This window comes from Mobula hypostoma, chromosome 3 (assembly GCF_963921235.1).
Source record: "Mobula hypostoma chromosome 3, sMobHyp1.1, whole genome shotgun sequence".
In the NCBI taxonomy this organism is placed as follows: Eukaryota; Metazoa; Chordata; class Chondrichthyes; order Myliobatiformes; family Myliobatidae; genus Mobula; species Mobula hypostoma.
In genome coordinates, this window is record NC_086099.1 from 92,641,862 (window position 1) to 92,669,645 (window position 27,784).

A 27,784-nucleotide genomic window follows, 5' to 3' on the forward strand; every position below is an offset into this window, starting at 1 on the left:
CAAGAAGCGCAAGCTGAAGGTTTTGCCATGGCCCTCAGAGTCTCCCAACCTAAACATCATCGAAAATCTGTGGATAGACCTCAAAAGAGCAGTGCATGCAAGATGAACTAGAAGCCTTTTGCAAGGAAGAATGGGCGAAAATCCCCCAAACAAGAATTGAAAGACTCTTAGCTGGCTACAGAAAGCGTTTGTAAATGCTGTGATACTTGCCAAAGGGGGTGTTACTAAGTACTGACCACGCAGGGTGCCCAAACTTTTGCTTTGGGCTCTTTTACTTTTTTGCTATTTTGAAACTGTAAAAAATGGAAATAAAAAGTAATCTTGCTTAAAATATTAAAGAAATGTGTCATCTTTAACTTTATGCCTTTTGGAAACCAGGCCATCTTTTACTCGCTTAGCTATTCACACTAACAGAAATTTTGACCAGGGGTCCCCAAACTTTTGCATGCCACTATATGTGTTAACAGGTTTCAGTCCAGACATATTGGCAAAACCAAGTAGAAAATGCACACCACAAATCAATACTAAGTTGTTCTATAAAATTTGTTCTTAAGCATGAGAACAAAGGTTAAAGTTAGTGAAATGAGACTGCATCATGCAACTTTAAAGTTCTACTGTCTTAAAAATCAAAATATTTCTGAGAAAATATTAATATTTAAAATGAAAAATTAAATTGTCATTTTATTCTGTTTCATTATTATTTAAGCTAATTTCAGACAGATAAATGCATTCACAGAGAAAAAAGATTTAAAATTGTTCTCATTTTTCATTCAGGTTTTCTTCAACGTAATTAGCAGCATGGTCCATGAAGATTCCTTTAATATTTCTCAGTCTATTTTATGGTCATTTTAAAAGCAGCTAATATTTTTTGAATGAAGTCATGTTGTTCCCAATACCAAACTCTGATATTCTTCTATTGTCTGGGGCTAACTAATTTTTTTTAAATTGTCACTTAAAACAGCTTTGAGTAACATCAATTACAGCACTTCTGTAAGGCAGGCAGTCTTTCAGTTGTTACAGAGTATCTCAACTTAGACTAAACAAGCAAATGTTTAGTCTAAGCAAATGTAATGTTTCAAGGAAAAGGAAAAGCATGATTAAACTAGAAAACTCAGTAACTTGTAATTTTACAATGGTTTATAAATATAGACCAAAAACAATTCCACAAATAAGATTCAAGTTCAGAATTTATATTGGTAACAGACAGAATTAATGGCATGAAAGCTAATTTAAATGAAAAAGCAAGATTTTTCCATAATTCAAAATTAATACAAAAATATTTCATACTGGTAGCATGGGAAATTAAAAGTTTTCAACAAATTGAAGTACTTGAACTCCAATCTGTCTGTTCTTTAGAAGCCATAATGATATTGAAATTAAAATATATCCAGAGTAAAAAGCAAGTGCCCAACAAAAGCCATGTTTTAAAACAAGAACATCTCCCCATTTTGTTTATTATGCCAAATATAAACTGAACGAATGCAAAAACATCAATTTCTTGAACACATTTAACTGTGGTGTTTAATCTACTCTACAAATTATTGCATTGAAATTCATCCATTTAGGAGCAATAAATTTCCTATATAACTAATGTCAGCACATTACACACCACCTCCAAACATTTATTCAATTGAAATCAAATATAATATTGAAATTAGTCAATCTTATAATAGTACAAAAACTAAAACCCAACGTATGGCATACCAAATCCCTAATTCATTCCAATGGAATGAAACTTCAGGCATAGTACACCACCACTAACACTTAACACTGCTGATGGAAATGAATTTCATGGCATATTCTTCAAAATGGTGCACATAAATTTAATACTTCAGACACCATCTGCCTATACATCAGAAATGAACATTCAACATTTCACCAAGTGCACTAATAAAATACCAATGTAAAGTATTTCAAAACTGTGCAAAAAAGCACTTGTTTCATAAGTTAGTTTACTTCAACTCTACAAAATGTTAAGTATTAAATAAGAGCAAAATGAATACAGAACCTAGAGCAAAATTAAGAATCTCTAAATACAAGTTCCTCATTGTACATTCAGTATTATTTTCTTGTGATGGGTATTACATTAGAACATTCCAACGTCTCTTCCAATTGTAATTCTTTAATGATAAATTATAGCTTTCCTTTTGAATTTTCTGCACTGCACGCTTTGCCAAGGGACAGTAAACTACGTTACGTAACTCACCTTACCAAAGTATAATTTACATTAAAGTTAAAGCAGCATTTAAAGATTTCAAACCAGTAAGTGAGCCAGAATGCATGATTCTACATTGTGTGTATTCTTGGCCAATACCAACTAGAGTTCTTAAATTTCTGGATCTGTAATTATGGATTAGATTTCCTTTCCGCATTCAGTACTTCAGTTCCATTTCCTGTTGTTTCTTGAATGGTGGCGACATCGTTCCAGTCCCGGGTGGCTTCCATTAAATGACGTTGTCCATGAGCAATCCATTCTTCTTGATCACAAAACATGCGCCCACAAAACCAACAGTGGAATTTAAATTGCAAATGCTCATTTTGAGTATTATTCACAATCTGATAATTATTTTTGTGAATCTTTTTGAGTTTCATTTTCAACATAAGCCTTTCCTTTACTGGACTGACTACCTTGCAATTCTGCCATTTATCATGTAAAATACTTTGATTTGCAATCTCTTGTCTTTGTTGCTTTTTCTTTAAATTGAGAGAAATAACTGTTCTCTCCGATAAAACCACTTTCAGTACATGTCCTCTGTACTTGCCTATAGTTTGCATTACATTTGTTACCTCTTGAACATCTACATCTGGATGATTTAACACAACTACAGGCTGATTGCGGCGAGGGCATTTCACCAACTGACTGTCATTAAACGGCTTGAGTCTCAGCTTGCGGGCAGTCTTTAACGACTCACAAGTATCAGTAGCAATGGGAACAAGATTGTTTTTTTTCTCTACATTTTTTAAATGCTGTACTTGATCTGTTTTTCCTTTCCTGGTACACTTCCGTTTCAATGGCAATTCTTCGCTGTCCTTCAACTGCTGAGATTTCTGACGAGCAACTAACTTAATTGTAGTAGTATTACATACGTTTGGTTTGTCAATCAAAACAGAAGACATATTACAGCTCCTGTATGTCTGTTTTGCTTTGGGAGAGGAATTACTTAGAGAATTAGGTTCTTTGCACTTCTTTGTCACTAATGGTGCCTGCATGTCTGAATTTCTTGCTGTGCTTTCCGAAACCAACGAAGAGAATTCACTCAATTTTTGCGACTGGTTGACAACCTCGCATCTTACCGCTGATGCTTTTTGTTTGGACTCTTCGGCAGCATTTAATACTCTAAGCACAATACCACTTGGAACAACCTTGTAAGTGGCTTCATGTCTTGTGCAGTCAGTGTCTTTCATTTGGTGATGAGGTGGTGGTGTGCTTTCAGGATTAATTTGGGGTTCCATGGAATGGACCGGAAATGCAGTAGTACATAAAGAAGGAATTTCTGGCATAGTTTGCAAATGAGGAAGTGGATTTAGCACATTCTGCCCCATGATGGCACTTCTAGACCCACCTTCCCAAAGGCAGTTTGGTTTATTGTTCCTAATTTCATCAGTATTTTGGGAATTAACAAGATGATTAACACATTTAGTCTGATTAGATGCATCAACTGGTATAGCGCAATGTCCCTGGTTGATACTAGTAGGTAACACAGAATGTGTTCTACTGCTGTTACTAAGTGGCTTTAATTGCACTTTTGTATGATTGCTTTGGTTGCCTGCAGGAAACAACACTGAAAGTGAAACGTTCTGTAGTTTTGTAGGTGGAAGCTGCGGTGTTTGGCCAAGGTTGTGAGGTACCTGCTCATGGTTCTCAGCATCATGAGCAGAGTTAACATTTTTCAAATTTGTGCTTGATGAAAACAAAGAATCTTTGTTATCACTGCTAAGCTGATGGCACAGATTCACGGAAGACATCACAGCACTAGTTATAGGCACATCTTTTTGTACCTCGTCTGAGAAATGACAAATATTCTGATAAAAGGAAACACCATCAGAACTGCTGCCATTTGGTTCACAAACCTTTGCAAGTCCAACCTGATGCTGAACGTGTTCTTCAAGAACATTTGTTTCCCCTGAAGGAGAAGGTGAAAGTAGAAAGTTGCCACTAATATTATGCAAAACAGAAGGTTTCCCAAATCTTTCTGACAATGGAATGTTTGGCAGTGACTTGCTTTGGATGGATATACCATCTGGGGATAAATTCAGCACATTTAGTTTCGGGGAAGAGACCAATTTAGTTTGCTGGTTCTGTGTCAGAGAAGTTGTTGAATTTTCAGTAGAGCTAGGTGTGATAATTAATTGTTTTATCTGTACAAAACTATTGACATGGGTGGAATGCTCCACTATTGTGTTATTACAGCTTGTGGGAGACTGTCCTAAACATACATTAGAACTAGTTTGATTTAAAGAAAATTCACCAGAATACAACCCATGTGCATCCTGGGTCATATGAACGTCATCATCAAACTGCTCGAATCTATGTGCAGAACTGTCTTCAATCCCAATAGGTGACACGGGCGGTAATAAGGAAAGACACAGATTTTTATCCCTGGATAATTTAAATTGGTTTCTACTTTCCACTGATCGAACCGCAGTGGTACTGAGGCATACATCTCCAGATTTGGATACATGCTCTGGATTCTTATGATGTGACTGTTCACTTATCTGGCATTCTTTATTTGATTTTCTTTCTTCAAACATATTTGATGGATTTGTACAATCTGCCTGAATCAGGGGACATAAATTGGGTTTTAGGATCTGTGCAGAAGCAAATGAAGGACTGTCTTGGTCATTGTCCCATTGAATATCTGGAATATCTGTACTGGAGCTAAGAGAAAACACTGAGGAAATTATTGGCCATTGTGTATCAACCAAATGGTCTTCAGTGGACTTGTTGCCTTCCAAATCATGATGGCTACCAAAATCACTTAAGTCTGCATTAACTGTAATGCCTTGCAATGTATCCTGACTATAATGAGCATCTGGGTTAATAGATAAAAATCCCTTTTTACCTAGTTCATTGTCATCATGTACTTTGCTCATGACGGCAAGACTGCTAGTTGACCGAGAAGTAAACATGTTGATAGAAACTCCTGCTGAGCTAGGACAATTAGTCTTTTCTTGCAAATCCTTATGTGTTTTTGTAACCAATATTTGGTTATTGTGTCCTGATTTGTTGATATCATTGGCAATGGTTTCCCTATGTTCCAATGAATTTAACAGCATATCTGGCATCTTTCTGTTCTTTTCACACTTTTTCAGTGTATGGAGCGAACTGTCTATGTGGCAGACTTCATTACTATCTGGTGGAAGCAAGTATGATGTAGATATGTTTCTAAAATTCTGTACTGCAGTACAACACATATTTTGATTTTCAAATCCACTTTTAAAAGGTTCATTAATGGGTTGTTTGTTAACAATTTCAGTTCCCTGACATATCAAATGCTCTGCATGATTTGTATCTTTGGATACAAGTCTGGGTTGTACAGGTAAAAAATTAGAAGCAACTTGAAGGCCATGGTTTTGAGAAGATGAAGATGTGACATTCCTGGATGAGGCAGAAGACACCTGCACCTGTGTAGTCGTACTAGTGTCAGGAGATGCAGAGAATGACTTAATACAAAGTTGTGTACTGGTTTCAGTTCCATTGACTGGCAAAGATTCCACTGATCTTATTGCAGTTTTGCAACCAGAACCCATTAATTGGTTATCACACAAACATACTTCTGGTTTTGGGAGCACATGCACAACCTTAGGCAGCTGTACAAATGGTTTTTCAAAAGTTTTGTTAATAGAGGTGACTTCAAGGCATGTGTTGTTGAATCTTGATGGGAAAGTTTGCTCACCATTTGAAACAGATTCTTGTCCTTTGCCTGTTGCAACTTCATTAGTTAAATACGGGCTTTTACTTTTCTGCATTTCCTTAGATCCGGAGAAAGTTAAGGATTCATTATCAACTTGAGTAATAATCTCTTGGGTATCTAGATTCAAATTAGGTACAATGGTTTTGCCATCTAGAACACAATGCACTGCTTTTCCCAAAATATTTGGCGATACAAAGCCATTCTGCTGTGAAGCCCAAGTTGAATCAGTTGTGACTGATTCTCCGACTTGTAGTTGGTCTGTAATTACCTTTTGTTTCCATTTTGGATTACTTTTGTTTCTGAACTCCAATGTGGAAGAGCTTCTTGTTTTATCATCTAAAATATGAGAAGTTGAATAGATTGTCTTAGTATTCATTACCATACCATTCTGATCAGCGTCAAAATCTTCTTTCAAATGATCAAAATGGGGAAGTAAATTATGATCAATATTTTTTGGAAGAAATGTAGGTGAATTATTTGACATACTGCTCTTCTGTCGACTTGCAAGTTTTATGTTCATGTCTTGTTCCATTTCTTGTGAAGAAAAAGAAGCTATTCCCGATGCATCAGAGCCTAGGACAGGGCAAGCAGTTGCTGAGGCTTGTGGTATTAGCTTGAATACCAATTGTTGCTTTCCATTAACAGATTTTATTTCTATTAATTGAGCCAAACAATTTGAAGGAATAACTACTTGTGCTGGGGTAACCAAGGTTAAGGGAGTACCAGGCTGAACAATGTGCTTAGAATTTGCAAGTACCTGCAGGCGAATCCTTCTAGCATCAGTGGGAAAACAGTTCGAACGTTTAACATATTGTACAGTTTTATCACTGCACTTATTTTCACCAGAAACTGTGATATCTGCCTGTGGAAGAACAGCAATATCCAAGTCCTGGAGTTGACAGGAAGTCTCTTGGAGATTTGGAGCCATATTCACCGAATCTGCCATTTGATCATTTAAGATCATACCGGCAGAATTTTCATTTTGTGAAGTTGTTGTTTGCTTACCTTTTAAGCCATTATACGGTTTAGGGAAAGCTTTCTTATGGCCTTTCCGCATTGGTAGAACGAGGACAGATCCACCATTTTTTACAATGTCTCTATGCACTCCCTTGGTATGTTTCACAACATAATCCTTTCGTACTGCACCATAATCACAATACCTACATTTAAAGGGAAACGTTCCAGTATGTTGTACAGAGTGACGTTGGAATTCTCCCCTTGTGTAACAAACATGATCACATCGTCCACACTTATACTGAATTTCATCATGCCTTAGCGTGTGTTTTTGAAACTGAAGTGGATCTTTTGTTGAAAACCTGCATTTATTACAGTACAATGTATCTGGCTTTAAATGTCTGGTTTTATGTTGTTTTCCCTCTACACGCGAGGATTGACCTTCCTTGCCATTACCAGGACCTGTGCTTAAAGGACTGTCTACTTTATGTGAAATTGCATGCACATTCATTCGTTCCACATCATCCACGGTGAAACCACATTTGCTACAGACAAACATGGGTTTATCATCAGGGTGTTTCTGTTGACAGTGTTCCTTGAGTTCTGCAAAGCTGAACTTCTGAACATCTTTACACTTAACACAAAACATTAACATTTCAGTAATCTGTTTTCCATATGCTTTCCTACGATCAGAACTTTCTATTCCCCTTTCACTCATTACAGGGTTCTGTTTAGCCTTTTGCTGTGCAGGATCAAGAAGAGTCTTCATTACTACAGCCTTTCTTGCAGTCTGCTTTCTTCCAGTACCACACTTCATTGAGACATCTGTATTACAAGCAACACTTTCCTTCTGTGAAAATCTTTCCATTTTTGGCAGCAGTATTCTTAACCATTTAAATTGCATTTTTTGAGTTTGTTCAAAATTTCAGTATGTTGGTAAAAGTAGATTTCAGAAAGAGCAGAGTGATGCATCAACTCTATAACTCTATGGTAGCAATTCCAAGCAAACATTTGCAGTGTTCCAATTGTGTTCCAAAACATGCAATTTTTTTTTTCCTTTTAAATCAGCCCAATAAAAAAGTCACTTGCCACGATACAAATGGCGCTGAAATGGAAAATGTTTCCTTCTTGCAGGTGTCCTTTGAACTCCTTTTTGCACCATTGCCTGATTTTCGAATCAACCAGGATAGTTAATCTTGAATGGTGTTGGAAAGGTTTCTCTCTAGAGAAAAAAATACACAAACTAAGATAAAATCTTGCAAAATCACTGCTGGGGAAATCATCAAGATGAAATCACTGTTTACTATGAACAATGAAAATAGTGACTTTTCTGAAAACAATAAAAATGAAGTGTACACTAACTTCTCTAACTTTAGAAGGACTTATATAATTAAAAAAAAACTAGAAATAACTTCCTCACAGAAATACATACAGCAGCATCTTCATGGTGAAAACACAGTAAAGTTAGCGCTTTCAGAATTGAAACTTGAACATCCTCTTGAAAATTTCAGTTATGGGTTTTGGAACCTTTAAAATCAAGGTAATCAGAATGCAGACCCATTGATATCTTGGATATTTTTTAAGTACTAAAGAAGAGCAGCAGATGAGAACAATAGAACAGGTAGTCAAGGGATTTGGCAGCAAAGATGAAAATTTGACAAATCCTTAACCTGGAGCCAATATACATTAAATGGCCAGTTATATGATGGATGGGTGGAATTTAGCAGTATTTCAGCAGGCCTAGTCTACTGAAAATGGATTGCAGAGCTGGCAAAAACAGTCATATCTGGAAATAGCAAAGGCATGGAAGAATGTTTCAAAAGCAGGTGCATAGCAGTGAATGGTTTCATATCTAGAATTAAGGGGTGACGATCCTCTAGGTGGTCCATCCAGCACCGGCAATAACTTGAACGAATTATCCCTTTATCAGCTTATCTCTGTGCTCCTTTGACCGAAAGGAGCATTGAACACATTGGTCAAAGTGTAAGAGTTTTAATGGGGATTAGGCCACTGGTAGTGAAGTGATGTCATGGACTGCACTAGGTAAAAAAATGCAGCATTGAATGGAAGATCAAAAGCTTGATAAATGAGACTTTGAAAATGCAGTTTTTATGTAAACTGGAAGACATTTTTCTTCATTACACTTGGATGAAGAGGTGCAAAATGGACAATGGAATAAGGATGAAGGGCAAAATAATGATTTTATCTGTGATTGACATAAGATAGTAACACCATTGAAATAGCAAATGTTAAAGGATTAGAGGCTTTAAATGGAGGGAAAGATTAAAAGTATGAGAAGCTGCAACAGCATATAGAAAAGACCACAACAATCTGAGGTGGAGCTTGAATTTACCAAGAATAAAAAGGCTCTGCAGTGTAGCAGCTGAGACACTAAAAGAAAATATATTTCAGTGAGAACACTGTGAACAGCTTAATGTTTAAACAGGATTTAAAGACCCAAGAAAAACAGCTGGTGAAAATTAGCAAACCATGAAAACAGAAGTGTGTGAAACTCATGTACTCTTCTCAAAGGAAAAGCAAACGCATCCCAACAATTTATTAACAAGTATAAAATTACAGACCAACTCCAGTTTCATTACAGGAAAATGGCATCCAAATTCAAAACAACAGCTCCCGCAATTAAAATAAAAGGTCAAGGATTAACCAAGCTGTAGATAACGATTTACATGACTGCAACATAAAGCACTCAACAGCTTCCAATGATGTCAATTTTCTTCCAAGTATGTTAATTCATAAAGAATGTGTCCAAAATAGAATTATACCTTCCTTTAAAAGATAAAATGATAGTAATTAACCTATAAATAGCTTGCACAGATTAAGGATCCATTCTTTTGATATAGAACTTAAAGGTTGTTTAATTTGTCATTTTATAACAATGTGTAATGTTTTAAATTGTTTGGATTAATTTAACAAGGTATAGGGAATTTGGACCAAACAGTGTTGAATACCATTACAACATTTCATAGCTTGTTTGGTAGTGGTGAGAGGAGGAGGTTGGCATGTCAAGGAGAACATTTCTTTTAGCACAGTTGCATCAGATATTTTTGCCTGGAGGCATAGTGCCTTGGCCCCTTAGTTTGTAAGTTTACAGTTCTTCATTTTTTTGCTAAAGTTCCAATTCTAATATATTCTGGAAATAATGAAAGATATTTTATACAACCACTTCAATTAAGCTATAAACAGTTCTTAATGCATTCACATCAACATGAAAGTTCAGTGCTTTAAAACCGACTTTTACTGATCTACTATTATTTAAATTAGCTGAGCTTTACTTCTAGGGATTATAGCACCATACTTTCTTGAAAAGCAGTACAAAAAACCTTCCTGTGCACCTAATCTACTTCTGACTCATTATTAACACAAGCAAATCATTAGAGATTATTTTCTTCAGTCCTTTTAATGTGATGCAGACAGATAGTCTGTCTAACCCAAATGCTAAAATGATTGTATTGCCTAAATATATGGATTGAAGACTGAAACAGATTTCAAATAGTTATAAAGTTAACTTTGTCTTTCATTCTTTCCACTTTCCCTCAACCAGAATATTTGAATAGTTTCTTCTTCTTGCAATTAAAACAGTTTATCACCCATGGCGTTAAATACAAGTTATCAGAATCAAGATACTGATAATTCAATCATCATTTTGAAAATGTCTAATTTTGAATGAAAAACTTTAGTTTCTTTCCAGTATTAACATCGGAAATAAAAGATGCAGGTGAGCACCACGACACTAGTTGCTCAATAACATAGTCACATTAATACACTAATGATGTAGAAAATACCCAAATTTCACCAGATTAGTTTGATTACTTAAATTGTTCAAATAAAAGTGGTGAAGCTATGATAACAAACTCAAAGGATTTGTGACTGCTCTTCAAGAAAACTTACCACCATGTTACTCAGTTTTGTCTATGTAACTAACAATCTTAAACAAACATGGTTTTTCTATGAATTATCCTTTCTTCAGAGGTAGCAAGCCAATTAGCTACGTCAAAGCACTGCCAATACTTCAAGAAGATGATACCAAAGACATTCCTAGGAATCTAAGGCATTTACCCTTTTTGATAGTGGAGGTACTGTCAAAGCAGCTTTGCCAAGTTCCCATAAAGTCTCTTGAAAGAACTATACAACATTATTACAATGCTCCAGTTAAATGGTAGGCACAAGAGATTCTGCAGATGCTGGAAATCTTGAATAATACACTCAAATACTGGTGGAACTCAACAGGTCAGGTGGCATTTATGGAAAGAAATGAACAGGCTATGTTTCAAGCAAAGACCCTTCATCGAAACTAGAAAGAAAGGGGACAGGATCTGAATAAAAAGGTCGGGGGGGGAGGAAAAAAAGTAGGTGATCGGTGAGACAAGTTGAGGGGTAAAATGGGTGAGAGGGAGGGGAAGTGATGCAAACTAGGAGGTTATAAGTGGAAGAGCTAAAGTAGTAATCCAACAGGAGAGAACAATGGACCAAGGAATAAAGGGAATGTTGTGGGGATGGAACTGGACTCTCTCACGGTGGTGTCTGAAAAGAGGATGCTGTCTAAGTTGCATGCCATCTTGGTCAATGTCTCCCATTCACTACATAATGTACTGGGTGGGCACAGGAGTACATTCAGCCAGAGACTCATTCCTCCGAGATGCAGCACAGAGCGTCATAGGAAGTCATTCCTGCCTGTGGCCATCAAACTTTACAACTCCTCCCTTGGAGAGTCAGACACCCTGAGCCGATAGGCTGGTCCTGAACTTATTTCATAATTTACTGGCATAATTTACATATTACTATTTAACTATTTATGGTTCTATTACTATTTATTATTTATGGTGCAACTGTAAAGAAAACCAATTTCCCCCGGGATCAATAAAGAATGACTATGACTATGAAGGAAGAAAGGAACCACAGGGAGGTGATGGGCAAACCTTGAAGACAGGGAAAGAGAATGGTTCCCCATTCCAGTTATCCTCTCACCTCTTCTCTTACAATCCTCTGTCCTCATGATCTATCACCTTCTTCTGGTTCCCCTCCTTCCCTTTCTTCCATGGCCCACTGTTCTTAGATCCCTTCTTCAGTCCTTTGCCACTTCCCAGCTTCTTACATCATCCCCCTCCCTCACCTACCCACATTCCTTTCCCTCACCTTTTTTCAGCTGTCGGCTGGTACTCCCCTACCCCCACTTTCTCCTATCTTCTTATTCTGGCTTCTGCTCCCTTCCTTTCCGGTCCCAGTGACTGTTTACTTCCCTCCATAGATGTTACCTGACCTGCTGAGTGCCTCCAGCATTTTATGAGTGTTGTTGCGGTTGAATAGGCTGCTTTATTCTGGGTGTTACCCAGCTCAAGTGTTTCATCCTTCCAGGCAAATGCAGCAGACTGCTACTTCTCATTCTCGATGCTCTATGCAAATGGTGGAAAGGCTTCATGAATCAGGGATGAGTTGATTGCTGTAGAACACCCAATTCTGCCTTGATTTTTGCATTCACACTATTTAGTTATGTTCCATTGAGTTTCTTGTCAGCAGTGACCATCCAGGACATTGACTGTGAGAGAAATAGACAATGGTCATAGCCATTCCCTTATATTTTTTTTGTTATTGGCACTTATCTTTGTTTCTATAGCAAAAGTATCACATTTGTCATCCCACATGTTGATCAGATATTCCAGAATAAGGGACTACTTTTCTGTCCCCCCGCCCCCCAAGAGGATGGAGCTGTAATTGATGACTTCAGTCCCTTGTGCTCACTGGGTCCCTTATAAATGATGTTCAAGGGAAGTATTAGCCTCCAACGATCATCTGTTCATACATAATATTGAATCCAGCCAATGGATAATTGTCTCCTGATTCCATCAACTAGGGCATCTTACAGCCAAAGATAGACAGTCAAATGCTATTTTGATCTTACACAACACTTAGAAATACAGGTAGTTGGTCAATAAAGCAGAGAACAGTACAACACAATATTATGATAAACCAATTAAATTAGCAATCAAATGGCCAACTAAATTAATCCCTTATGCCTACACAATGTTCCTATCCTTCCATTTCCATCACATTTCTGAGCCTATCTAAACACCTCTTGTAAGTCCCTAATATACCTGCCTGTAACATCACCCCAGATAATGCTTTGCAGGCACACACCACACTGTGTAAAAAAACTTGCGCTTCACATCTCCTTTGAACTTAAATGCATATCCTCTGGTATTAGACATTTCAACCCTAGGAAAAAGATACTGTCTATCTACTCCATCTCTACTTCTGATAATCTTATAAACCTGAAAGATCTCGCCTCACTCTCTGCCCGTCTCCAGAACCAAAAACAACCCGGTTATCCACATGCACTCTAACCTAGGTAGCATCCTGCTAAACTTCTGTATCCTCTCCTAAGCCTTGACATCCTTCCAGTAATGGGGCAACCAAAAATATATGCAATACTCCAGATTGCAACCTAATTAATTTTATAAAGGTGCAACATAACTTCTTGATTTTTGAATGCAATACCACAAATAATAAAGGCAAGCATGCCATATGCCTTCTTAACCACCCAATCATAAGACTATAAGATACAGGAACAGAATTAGGCCTTTTTGCCCAGAGTCTGCTCTGCCATTTCACCAATTGCTGATCCATTTTCCCTCTTAGCCCCAATCCCCATATACCTTCATGCCATGATTAATCAAGAATATATCAACCTCTGCCTTAAATATTCCCAAAGATTTGGCCTCCACAGCTGCCTGTGGCAATGAATTCCACAGATTCTGGCTAAAGAAATTCCTCTTCATCTCTGTTTTAAACAGATACCCCTCTATTCTGAGGCTGTGTCCTCTATTCTGAGACTCTCCCACCATAGGAAACATCCTCTCCACACCCAATCTATCGAGGCTTTTCACCATTCAATAGGTTTCAATTAGGTCACCCCCCATTCTTCTGTATTCCAGTAAATACAGGCCCAGAGACATCAAATTCTCTTCATGACAAGCTATTCAATCCCAGAATCACTTTCATGAACCTCTTTTGAACCTTCTCCAGTATCAGCAAGTCCTTTCCAAGATAGGGGGCTGAAATCTTCTCATAATACTCCAACTGAGGTTTTATAAAGCCTTAACATTACATCCTTGTTTTTATATTCTAGTCCTCTCTAAATGAATGCCAACATTGCATTTGTCTTCCTACCACCAACTCAACCTACAAATTAACCTTTATGAAATCCTGCACAATGACTCCGGAGTCCCTTTGCACCCAGATTTTTAAAATTTTCTCTGCATTTAGAAAATAGCCTACCCTTTTATTTCTTATATTAAAGTACATGACCATACACTTCCCGACACGGTATTCCATCTGCCACTTCTTTGCCCATTCTCCTAGTAAGTCCTTCTGCAGTCTCTCTACCTCCACAAAATAACCTGCCTCTCCACCTATCTTTGTATAGTCCACAAACTTTGCAACAAAACCATCAATTCCGTCATCCAAGTCATTGACATAAAACGTAAAAAGATGCGATCCCCACACAGACCTCTGTAGAACACTAGACACCAGACACAACCAGAAAAGGGTTCCTCTGTCTGTCTCTTGCCAATCAGCCACTGTTTTATCCATGCTAGTATCTTTCCTGTAATACCATGGGCTCTTAACTTAAGCAGCCTCATGTATGACACCTTGTCAAAGACCTTCTGAAAAAAATTGAAGTACACAACATCCACCGATTCTCCTGTGTCTATTCTGCTTGTTATTTCTTCAAAGAATTTCAACAGGTTTGTCAGGCAAGATTTTTCCTTGAGGAAACTATGCTACTTTATCATGTGCCTGCAAGTACCCTGGAACCACATCCCAAATAATCGACTCTAACATCTTCTCAGCCAGAGGTCAGACTACCTGGTCTATAATTTCCTTTCTTCTGCCTCTCTCCTTTCTTGAAGATTGGAGTGACATATGCAATTTTCCAGTCTTCCGGAACCATTCCAGAATCTAGCAATTCTTGAAAGATCACTACTAATGCTTCATCAATCTCTTCAGCCACCTCTCTCAAAACCCTGGGTGTACACCATCTGGTCCAGGTGACTTAGCTACTTCAGACCTTTCAGTTTCCCAAAAGCTTTCTCCCTAATAATGACAATTTCACACACTTCTGACTCCTGTATGTCTTCCACAGTAAAGGCTGATGCAAAATACATATTCAGTTCGTTCACCATTTCCTCGTCTCCCATTACTAATTCACCAGCATTATTTTCCAGTTGTCCAATATCCACTCCCACTTCTCTTTTACATTTTATGTATCTGAAGAAACTTTTGATATCCTCATTATTACTGGCGAGCTTATTTTTTATTCCAACATTTCCTTCTTAACAGCTTTTTTTTTAAGTTGTCTTCTATTGGTTATTACGTTTCCCAATTCTCTAATTCCCACTCATTTTTGCTCTATTATATGCCCTCTTTGGCTTTTATGTTGGATTCAACATAAGTCATCGGAGCAGAATTAGCCCATTCAGCCCATTGAGTTTGCTCCACCACTCCTTCATGGCTGATCCCAGATCCCACTCAACCCCATACACCTGCCTTCTCGCCATCTCCTTTGATGCCCTGACCAATCAGGAAATGATCAACTTCTGTCTTAAATATACCCATGAACTTGGCCTCCACATCAGATTGTGGCAGAGCATTCCACAGTTTCACTACTCTCTGGCTAAAAAAATTCCTCCTTACCTCCGTTCTACAAAGTCACTCCTCAATTTTGAGACTGTGCCCTCTAGTTCTGTATACCCCCACCACATCCTTTCAATACTCGGTAGGTTTCAATGAGATCCAAATTCCAGTGAGTACAGTCCCAAAGCTGCCAAACACTCCTCACATGTTAATTCCTTCATTCCCAAAATCATCCTCGTAAACATCCTCTGGACCCTCTCCAATGACAACACGTCCTTTCTGAGGTATGGGGCCGAAAACTGCGGACTGACTAGTTTCTTACAAAGGCTTAGCATTATCTCCTTGTTTTTATGGTCTATTCCCCTTGAAATAAATGCCAACATTGCATTTGCCTTCTTTACCACAGACTCCACCTGTAAATTAACCTTCTGGGAGCCTTGCATGAGAACTCGCAAGTCCCTTTGCACTTCTGATGTTTGACCCTTGTCCCCATTTAGATAATAATCCGCACTACTGTTCCTTTTTACCAAAAATGTCTTATCATACATTTCCCAACACTGTATTCCACCTGCCACTTTTGTGCCCATTCTTCCAATTTGTCTAAGTCATTCTGCAATCGCATTGCTTCCTCAGCACTACTTACCCCTTCACCTATCTACGAGTCATCCACAAACTTTGCCACAAAGCCATCAATTTCGTTATCCAAATCACTGACAAACAATGTGAAAAGTAACGTTCGCAATACTGATCCCTGAGGAACACCAGAAGACACTGGTTGCCAACCAGAAAATACCCCTTTTATTCCCACTCGCTGCCTCCTGCCTGTCAGCCATTCCTCTATCCATGTCAGTATATTTCCTGTAATATATAGGATATTACCTGGTTAAGCAGCCTCATGTGAGGCACCTCATCAAAAGCCTTCTGAAAATCTAAGTAAATGACATCCACTGCCTTTTTGTCTACCCTGTTTGCTATCTGCTCAAAGAATTCTAACAGATTTGTCAGGGAGGATTTCCCTTTACAGAAACCATGCTGAATTTGTCTTATTGTATCATTAGTCTCCAGGCATTCCAAGTATCCCAAAACTTCGTCTTTAATAATGGACTCCAACACTTTCCCAACCACTGAGGTTAGGTTAACTGGCTACAATTTCCTCTCTTTCACCTTCCTCCCTTCTTAAAGAGTGGAGTGACATTTGTGATTTTCCAGTTCTCCAGGACCATGCCAAAATCAAAGGATTCTTGAAAGATCAGGACCAGCAACTTCTTCAGGAACCTCTTTCAGGACTGGGGCGTAGTCCATCTGAGCCAGGTGACTCATCCACCTTAAGCCCTTTCAGCTTGCCTAGCACTTTTTACTTTGTAATAGCAATGGTATTCACTCCTACTCCCTGACACTCACTGACCTCTAGCACACTGCTAGTGTCTTCCACACAAAAGACTGAAGCAAAGTACTTAGGAAGTTAATTTGCCATTTCTTTGTCCCCCATTACTACCTCACCAGCATCATTTTCCAGTGGTCCAATATCAATGCTCACCTCCTTTTTATTTTTATATAACTAAAAGAAAAACCCTTTAGTATCCTGCTTTATATTATTGGCTAGTTTGTCCTCATATTTTATCTTTTTCCTTCTTATATCTTTCTTAGTTGCCTTTTGTTGGATTTTAAAAGCTTCCCAATCATCCAACTTCCCACTCACTTTTGCTACCTTACATGCCTGTTCTGTGGCTTTTATGCGGTCTGTAACTTCCCTTGTCAGCCATGGTTGCCTAGCCCTGCTATTTGAGAACTTCTTCTGTGGGACATACCTATCCCGCACTTTGTGAATTATTCCCAGAAACTTCAGCCACCTCTGCTCGATCATCATCCCTGCCAGTATCCCCCTCCAATCTACCTGGGCAAGCTCCTCTCTCATGCCTCTGTAATTCCCTTTATTTCAAAGCAGCAATGATACGTGTGATTTATGCTTCTTCCTCTCAAATTGCAGTGTGAATTCAATCACATTATGATCACTGTCTCCTAAGGGTTCCTTTACATTAGGGTGACTAATAAAATCTGGGTTATTACACACCACCTAATCTAAGATAGCCTTTCCCCTTGTAGGCTCGAGCACAAGCTGCTCTAAAAACCCATCTCATGGGCATTCAACAAATTCTCTCTCTTGCAAGCTGACTACAACCTGATCTTCCCAATCCCCTTGCATATTGAAGTCTTCCATTACAATTGTGTTATTACCCTTATTACATGCCCTTTCCTGCTCCCTTTGCAATCTCAACCCCACATCTTGGCTACTGTTTGGAGGCCTATATATGATTCCCATAATGTTTTTTTACCATTGCAGTTTCTTGGCTCTACGGACAAAGATTCAACATTCTTTGACCCTAGGTAACCTCTTTCTAAAGATGTAATTCCAGCTCTTATCAATAGAGCCACACCACCACCTATGCCTTCCTGCCTTTCCTTTTGATACAAAGAATATCCTTTGATGTTAAACTCCCAGCTATGACCTTCTTTCAACCATGACTCAGTGATGCCCATGTCATACTGACCAATCTCTAATTGTGCCAGAAGTTTGTCCACCTTATTCCGAATGCTACATGCATTTAAATATAGCACCTTCAGTCCTGCATTCTTCACCCTTATGAATTTTGCCTCTATGGTACAACTCAACTCTTTGCTCTGTCTGCAGCTGTACCCAATAATTGGCTTGTCCTTCCTTACAATCATATTACATATTACATCATCTACTTGTAAACCTGCTGGCTCATCCTCGTACTGGTTCCCATACCCTTGCCATATTAGTTTAAATCATTTCCAACTGCTTTAGCAAACCTGCCTGCAAAAATACTGGTCTTAACATTCGACGGGTTTGAATAAGATCAGCCCTCATTCTTTTAAATTCCAGCGAGTAAAGGCCCAGAGCCACCAATCACTCATACCCAGAATCATTCTCGTTAACCTACTCTGAACCCTCTCCAATGTCAACAGATCCTTTCTTATATAAGGGGCCCAAAACTGCTCACAATATTCCAACTGAGGCCTCAGTGGTACCTTAAGAAACCTCAGCATTACATCCTTGCTTTTATATTCTAGTCCTCTCAAAATGAATGCTTACACTGGAATTGCCTTCATCACCATTGACTCCACTTACACTCTAGCCTTTAGGGAATCCTGCACGAGGACTCCTTTGGACCACAGATTTATGACTTTTCTCCCTGTTTAGAAAACAGTCAACCCTTTCATTTCTTCTACCAAAGTGCATGACCATACACTTCCTGACATTATATTTCATTTACCACTTCTTTGCCCATTCTCCTAATCTGTCCAAGTCCTTCTGCAGCATCCCTGCTTTCATAAAACTATCTCTCTCTCTACTTATCTTCATATCATCTGCAAATTTGGCCACAAAGCCATCAATTCCATTATCCAAATCATTGACTTACAATGTAAACAGTGATCCCAACACCAAACTTGCAAAACACCACTAGTCACTGGAAACTAATCAGAAAAGGCTCTCTTTCTGCCCCCCGCCCCCGACTCTGCCTCCTGCCAATCAGCTACTGCTCGTTCCATGCTCAAATCTTTCCTGCAATACCATGGGCTCTTATCTTATTAAGCAGTTATCTTATTAAGCAGTCTCACGTGTGGCATCTTGTCAAAGGTCTTCTGAAAATCCAAGTAGACAACATCCGATTTACCTTTGTCTATCCCGCTTGTTATTTCCTCAAAGAATTCTAAATGATTTTTCAGGCAAGATTTTCCCTTAAGGAAACCATTCTGCCCTTGGCCATTATTATTATATGCCTCCAATTACCCGAAAACTACATCTCCCCAACCAGTGAGGTCAGTCTAAGTGGCCTATAATTTTCTTTCTTCTACCTCCCTCCCTTCTTGAAGAATGGAGTGACATTTGCAATTTTCTAGTCCTCTAGAACCATTCCAGAATCTCATGATTATTTAAAGATCATTATTCCACAATCTCCTTGAGAACCTTAGGATGTAGTCTATCTGGTCCAGGTGACTTATCTACCTGACCTTTCAGTTTCCCAAGCACCTTCTCCAGAGTAATAGCAACTGCGATCACTTCTGCACCCTGACACCCTCAAACCTTCGGCATACTGGTAGTATCTTCCATGGTGAAGATTGATGCAAAATACTTATTCAGTTTGTCCGCCATTTCTTCAGCCCCCATCACTACCTCTCCAGTGTCAACTTCTAGTGGTCCAATATCTACCCTCATCTCTATATATCTGAAAAAAATGTTCGGTATCCTCTTTGACATTGCTGACTAGATTACCTTCATATTTCACCTTCCTTCCCGCACCCCCGCATGGCTTTTTTAGTTATCTTCTAGTGGTTTTTAAAATTTCCCCAATCATCTAACTTTACAGTAATTTTTGCTTTTATGTTGGCTTTGACTTCCCTTGTAAGCCGTTGTTGTGTATCCTGCCTTTAGAATTCTTCTTCCTTGGGATGTATTTATCCTGCACCTTTCAGATTGCTCCCAGAAACTCCAGCCATTACTGCTCTGCCATCATCCCTTTCAATCAACTTTAGCCAGTTCCTCTCTCACACCTCTATAAATCCCTTTTTCTCCACTGTAATATTGATACGTCTGACTTTGGCTTCTCCCTTTCAAATAGCAGGGTGAATTCAATCATATTATGACCACTGTGTCCTAAGGGTTCCTTTACCTTAAACTCCATAATCAAATCTGGTTAATCATACAACACCCATTCGAGAACAGCTGATCCCCTAGAGGACTCAATCACAAGCTGCTCTAAAAAGCCATCTTATAGGCATTGTACAAATTCTCACACACCAACCTGATTTTTCCAATCTAGTTGTACAGGTATATTGAAATTCACCCATGACTACTGCAACATTGTATCTGGCTCCAGATGATTCAAAATGCATCGTCTAATCTCTGCCATTGTTGGGGCCTGGAATGTTCAAGCAAAAGCCTTGTTTATATAATCCATAAACCTCCTGCATAATTTGTTAATGACATTTTTGAAAGCCAATCTGAATGCAGGTTTGAGAAAGTTAGCTCCCTACTTCAGGCTTCCTCTGGATGCAATCCAGCAGGCACTTAATTAATGCTGCTCTTGGTAAGTTTTTCTTTGCATTTCTCAATGAACTGGGATCAGTTCCCCTCATGCATGACAACTGTGGTGAAATACTAGCCAATAACAGGGTGTGCTTGTATACAATTTGCCACCAGCCACAGTAAAGTCTGTTCTAAATCTATTGTATTTGGCAGTAATGATATTTTACAATGTATATTAAGTCCACTTCAATTGGATCTTCCTCTCCTCAAAGATAGCAAGATTAAGATTAGTACAAACCTTCCTGTCCACAAATGCTTCAGTTACAAATCCACCAGCACGCACACATTGACCCCCCACCCCCATCACTTCATTAGTTCTCCCTTTGGATGGAGAGTAACATAGTCAAATTATGCCCCAGTTAAGAGTGAATGAAGTCTTCTGGAATTGTGGAAACAGCATCAATGTTAGGAATCGGGAGTGGTTCAGCATATTCATGTGGGTAGAAGGGGGTAAAAGACTGTGAAGAGAAAGTAGCAGCTCAGATTCTTCAAAAGAGTATAAGAAAAATCTCAGGATGAGATCACTCATGGGGCCCAGGGAAAGATCTGTCGTTGCTCAAATGAAGAATTGAAGATTTAGAGTTTGAGTAAGAGTAGTAAGTGTGCGGGGTTGGTGTTATGTACCTTGAGGATAGTTTGGGGTTGGAGGGGTTGGAGGGGAAGGGAGGAGGTTTGCCGTGTGAACAATAGTATTACTGTTTGCCGACGGAGTGGGTTGGGGTATTCTCAAGAAGTCAGAGAGTAAGATGAGCTAGAATTAGATGAAAGTGCCTGGAGAAATAAAATTAGATGTAGCAAGTGTGATGGGTTGATGTGCGGGAGAGGAAAGTGAGTGGTAAATCTTCTGGGGTATGGAGAGATGCCCCGTCAGGTTTGGTTGGGGTACTTAGCACAACTGTCACGGAATAGCACTGCTGGAGCTACAGGACAAGACCCCCTCCGCCATGTCAAAAGCTCGTTCCCCCTCACCGAGCAATCCCGCGCTTTCCGCTTCCCTATAGAAAGCACCCGAATAAATTCCACGTCACCCGGCAACCCCTCCCCAAGACAAAAAAAAAATCCCCGTCTATCTCATCCACAACGAGACTCACGATTGCTGGCTCTGCTCTGGCGAAATAAAAACGGAAGCACCTTAATCGCGACGCCCGTCATCGACCACCGCCGCCACTGCCTCAGACGACGACGACGACAACGACGGACAAATAGTTCCCGAGGACTATTTAGTAACCGCTTCGCCACGCTGAGCGGCCACAGAACCCTCTCCGCCGCCGGCGACTCGCCTTTACAAGCTGCCATTGTGCACAACCGCCAGCGGCGGCTCCTATTGGCTGGGCGCGCGACTATAGAAATCTACTGACGAGCTGTGAGGCGCGAGCGTCTGCTGAAAATAAATAACAAGCATCCCCCCCACCCCCACCCACACAGCGCTGCATTCCACATCCAAACTCGCTCATCTTCAAGCCCGCGACCTATTTTCCTGCCGCCACCAACGTTAAAATATGCGACAGACTTAAAAAAACCACTCATCCCGTTGTAGGAGAAAAAGGGACGAGTCATTATCTATTCTGTAAATGTCAAAGTGCCATACAAAGAAAGATAAGCAATATCTTAAAAACCCATTTAAGTATGTAGTACCTGATCTAAATATTTTCCCACTGCATACTTGGATTTGAAAAGCATTTTTAAAAAATGCTAGCGGAATTATGAAAACTTGCAAATACTTGCGCTTAGTTAGAAGCAAATCTGGATACATGGACAACACAAAGATACACCGGAATTTGTCGGCAACGTTGAGCTAATTCTAACAAACAGAGGCTTTCTTTTTGCACTGAAATCCGCATGTCGGTTTTCCGCTAGCAACGTTCTGAATTTAAATCCACATTCCTTCCATGGCTACTACGGAATTCACTCCAAACAGATTAGGTGGCAATCCATGCGTAGATAGAATTGTTCAAAAAATATATTCAACTTCATTGTAAATACTAAAGACTAGAGACCAAATTTACGTCCCTGCACCATGACAGATGATAACTTATTCACGTTTATTTCGACGTGCATGACTCAATGCCTCAATCATCTTATCCTAGAAGCAGTTGTAATTATTTTACGATTCCATATATTGATTCGCCGGTAAGTTTTCCTTCCGTCAGTACAGATGAATGTGGTTTTAAAGTCCTCTGACGAACAGACAAGGACAAAAAAAAACTTCCCACGATTAAAGGTTTCCGCACATCTAAAGAAAAATATTCTATGTTGTAATACAAAAAGAAGGAAATACTGGATATTTTATACCAACCATGTCAGTTCGGAATTCTGTGCACGCTTCGTATTTAAAAAAAAATTATGTCCGTCGATCAAGTGGAATAGCTGAAAATCATTTGAGTGTTGATCGAGTGATTAGCCAAGGAGACCGGTAGCTGGAATCTCCGCTTGCCTGCGTTCAACCCCATACCTTGTTTAGATCATCTACGCGTATGACGACCGAGAGTTGGAATCTAACTAACTCACACCACGCTTCCGCCGTCATTTTGATGGGTTGGAGAGGGAGGGGGCTTTTTCCCGTTTCTGTCCATTTTTTTTAAATCAAATAGGTATCAAGTAATATCTTTTAGAAAAAGCCGTGGTTATCTAGCGGAGAACAGGGGTTAAGGTTAAAGAGATGTGTAAAGATATTCGGAGTAATTCAATTCTGTGATTTTAAATCTTTAAGAGATAATTTCAAGATTTAGTATAAAAGAACAAAAATTCTACTTTTGAAAAAGTTTGTGAAGTTGTAGAATGTGAATGTCAACATTTAAGGAAGAGTAAACTGATGGTTAATGGAAAGATGAATGAAGGCATTTGAGAAAAGGGCTCGTTCTCAGATAGAGGATGCTTGAGCTGAACAGCTCAATTTTATGTCCTAATTTCAACAACTAAAATCAAATTAGGTGTTTTGGGGTCTTTTTTTCATCGTCACATGTATAAATGTTCAGTAAAGGTAAAATCTTACACTGAAACATAAACTTATAATGGCATCAAACCAAACTCGCGCTTCGGGAATTCAGATTTTAGCCTGTAGATGCCATGAGAATTTTGAAGTCACTACTGTTCTAAAATAGATGCAAAGTATTCCCAGCAAGACAAAAATCACATCTTTATTTAAAAGGAAAAGCACTTAAAATAGAATTTAAATATTTCTAAACCAAAACACCTAGATTAATCATTTGAACCCTTGCTTTAGATTTCACTTAAGAATTAAACGAAAAGTTAATAGCATTAGGACTGCGGTTATAAACACAGTGCACAATGTTGCAACCAAGCATTAATCTATGGCTTTAAAATTTTATTTTGTTGAGCATTTTTACTTTCATCTTGGTTCAATCTAAACTGGTCAGTAGGTCTTTTGAAATGTGGAGATCTCCTCATTGATTTCAAAACAAAAATTCCAACCAACTATCTATAAAGTACTTAATTGTGGATATTACAATTGTTTAACCATTCAAAATCAAAATTACAAGAAAATCGTGGATGCAAATTTCAGAGATTAAAATAAACAAATCATTGCCAAAATCCAAGTAAACAAAGTTAGTGCCAAACTCTATGAACACGGACAGTATACTTTGGACTTCAGAAGAATGAGAGATGACATTATCCAAACATACTGTATGTAATCCTAAGAGTACTTGACAGGATAGATGTTAATTTTTTCATGATGAAAAATAGTCACAAACAACATAGCTGTAAAATAACAGGCTAGTAATTTAAAACTGAGGTTCATTATTTCTTCTCCCAGAGGTGATGAATCTCTGGAATTCTCTGACCCCATAGGTGGAGCCCACATCATTGGATATATTCAAGACAGAGAGAGAAAAATACTAGAAATATCAAGAAATTGAAGATTGTAAACAAATGGAATAGAACAGTTAACGACAGTATATATCAGCTATGACCATACAGAATAGAGAGGCAGCATGAGAGGTATGACGGCCTACTCCTGCTTCTGTTGCATTCTTGTACTATTGTGTTCCAGTTGTTCTATAGTTATCCCTACTAATATAAAGGGAAATTTAAATAAAACAAGAAATAATGCGCTTAAAGTATGTCTATTTAGTTTAACCTGCTTGATTACAACAAAAGTGACACGGAACGGTTGTTATTGCAAAGACTTTAATTTGTTTGTGCACAGAATACATTTCTATGGTACAAATCAACAATGTATTGACTTAGTAAGCCTTCGGTTTATTACCTCTATTCCCATTTGTATAATGAACACATTTCCTATGCTTCTCAAAATACATCAAAACTGAAATATGGAAATTTTATATCACTTCACACTGTTCAGCAAGAAATTCAAAATCATTATGCAAAACATGAAGAGAATAAGCTAAATAAAAATACACAAATGGATTTTAATTTTGGGTTTCTTAAATCCATGGTTATAGCATACAGTTTTGTATCCAAATTTATTTCTTTAACATCTCTGAAAAGGCTTTGCTTTACAATAATAAGACCATAAAACATAGAAATACAGAAAAACTACAGCATAATATTGGCCCTTCGGCTCACAAAGCTGTGCCGAACATGTCCTTACCCTAGAAATTACCTAGGGTTAGCCCTAGCCCTCTCTTTTTCTAAGCTCCATGTATCTACCCAGGAGTCCCTTAAAAGACCCTATCGTTTCCGCCTCCACCACTGTCGCCAGCAGTCCATTCCACGCTCCCACCACTCTCTGCATAAAAAACTTATCCCTGACATCTCCTCTGTACCTACTTTCAAGCTCCTTAAAACTGTGCCCTCTCGTGCTATCAACACAATCAATGCCTCTCATCATCTTGTACACCTCTATTAGGTCACCTCTCATCCTCCGTCGCTGCAAGGAGAAAAGGCCGAGTTCACTCAACCTATTCTCATAAGGCATGCTCCCCAATCCAGGCAACATCCTTGTAATTCTCTTCTGCACCCTTTCTATGGTTTCCACATCCTTCCTGTAGTGAGGTGATCAGAACTGAGCACAGTACTCCAAGTGGGGTCTGATCAGGGTCCTATATAGCTGCAACGTTACCTCTTGACTCTTAAACTCAATCCCACAATTAATAAAGGCCAATGCACTGTATACATTAACCACAGAGTCAACCTGCGTTGCAGCTTTGAGTGTCCTATGGACTCGGAACCCAAGATCCCTCTGATCCTCCACACTGCCAAAAGACTTACCATTAATGCAATATTCTGCCATCATATTTGACCTACCAAAATGAGCTATCTCACACTTATCTGGGTTGAACTCCATCCGCCACTTCTCAGCCCAGTTTTGCATCCTATTGATGTCCCACTGTAACCTCCGACAGCCCTCCACACTATCCACAACACCTCCAACCTTAGTGTCATCAGCAAACTTACTAACCCATCTCTCCACTTCCTCATCCAGGTCTTTTATAAAAATTATGAAGAGTAGGGGTCCCAGAACAGATCCCTGAGGCATACCACTGGTCACCAACCTCCATGCAGAATATGACTCATCTACAACCAATCTTTGCCTTCTATGGGCAAGCCAGTTCTGGATCCACAAAGCAATGTCCCCTTCAATCCCATGACTCCTTACTTTCTCAATAAGCCTTGCATGGGGATATCAGATGCCTTGCTGAAATCCATATACACTACATCTATGGCTCTACCTTCATCAATGTGTTTAGTCACATCCTCAAAAAAATTCAATCAGACTCATAAGGCATGACCTGCCTTTGACAAAACTATGTTGACTATTCCTAGTCATACTATGCCTCTCCAAATGTTCATAAATCCTGCCCCTCAGGATCTTCTCCATCAACTTACCAACCACTGAAGTAAGACTCATTGGTCTATAATTTCCCTAGGCTATCTCCACTCCCTTTCTTGAATAAGGGAACAACATCTGCAACCCTCCAATCCTCCAGAACCTCTCCTGCCCCCATTGATGATGCAAAGATCATTGCCAGGGGCTCAGCAATCTCCTTCCTCACCTCCCACAGTAGCCTGGGGTACATCTCATCCGGTCCCGGTGGCATATCCAACTTGATGTTTTCCAAAAGCTCCAGCACATCCTCTTCCTTAATATTTACATGCTTAATATTTTCAGTCCACTGTAAGTCATCCCTACAATTGCCAAGGTCCTTTTCCTTAGTGAAAATTGAAGCAAACTACTCATTAAGTACCTCTGCTATCTCCTCAGGTTCCATACACACTTTTCCACTGTCATACTTGATTGGTCATATTCTCTCACATCTTATCCTCTTGTTCTTCACATACTTGTAGAATGCCTTTATGGTTTTCCTTAATCGTGCCCGCCAAGTCCTTCTCATATCCCCTTCTGGCTCTCCTAATTTCATTCTTAAGCTCCTTCCTGCTAGGCTTATAATCTTCTAGATCTCTATCATTACCTAGTTTTTTGAACCTTTCGTAAGCTCTTCTTTTCTTCTTGACTAGATTTACAACAACCTTTGCACACCACGGTTCCTGTACCTTACCATCCTTTCCCTGTCTCATTGCAATGTACCTATGCAGAATGCCACTCAAATATCCCCCGAAAATTTGCCACATTTCTTCCGTATGTTTCCCTGAGAACATTTGTTTCCAATTTATGTTCCAAGTTCCTGCCTGATAGCCTCATAATTCCCCCTTACTTCCATTAAAGGCTTCCCTAACTTGTCTGTTCCTATCCCTCTCCAGTGCTATGGTAAAGGAGATAGAATTGTGATCAATCTCTCCAAAATGCTCTCCCACTGAGAGACCTGACACCTGACCAGGTTCATTTCCCAATAGCAGATCAAGTATAGCCTCGCCTCTTGTAAGCTTATCTACATATTGTGTCAACAAACCTTCCTGTCTTCCTGAACACATCTAACAAACTCCACCCCATCTAAACCCCTCGATCAGGGGAGATGCCAATCGGTATTTGGAAAATTAAAACCTCCCACCACAACCACCTTGTTATTATTACACCTTTCTAGAATCTGTCTCCCTATCTGCTCCGCGATGTCTCTATTACTAGACTCAGGAGCAGAATTAGGCCATTTGGTCCATCAAGTCTGCTCTGCCATTTCTTCAAGGCTGATCCATTTCCCTCACAGCCCCAATCTCCTGCCTTCTCCCTGTATCCCTTCATGCCCTGATTAATCAAGAATCTATCAATCTCTGC

At 39.1% G+C, this 27,784-nt stretch overlaps 1 protein-coding gene across 6 annotated transcripts; it reads right to left on the bottom strand.

Annotated features, from left to right (window-relative positions):
* Positions 1-778: 778 nt before the first annotated feature.
* LOC134344125 (uncharacterized) lies at positions 779-23,070 on the bottom strand. Of its 6 annotated transcripts, none has more exons than XM_063043434.1 (3): positions 22,267-22,690; positions 10,947-12,423; positions 779-8,091 (listed from the first exon to the last, which is right to left on the bottom strand). In XM_063043434.1, exon 3 carries the CDS (start codon positions 7,771-7,773, stop codon positions 2,347-2,349), a length of 5,427 nt encoding a protein of 1,808 aa, XP_062899504.1. In that variant the 5' UTR covers positions 7,774-8,091; positions 10,947-12,423; positions 22,267-22,690; the 3' UTR covers positions 779-2,346. The 6 variants fall into 6 exon arrangements, with proteins under 6 accessions (XP_062899504.1, XP_062899502.1, XP_062899500.1 ...); XM_063043432.1 differs by lacking the exon at positions 22,267-22,690 and adding an exon at positions 21,763-21,928; XM_063043430.1 differs by lacking the exon at positions 22,267-22,690 and adding an exon at positions 21,723-21,928.
* Between the last annotated feature and the right edge of the window lie 4,714 nt (positions 23,071-27,784).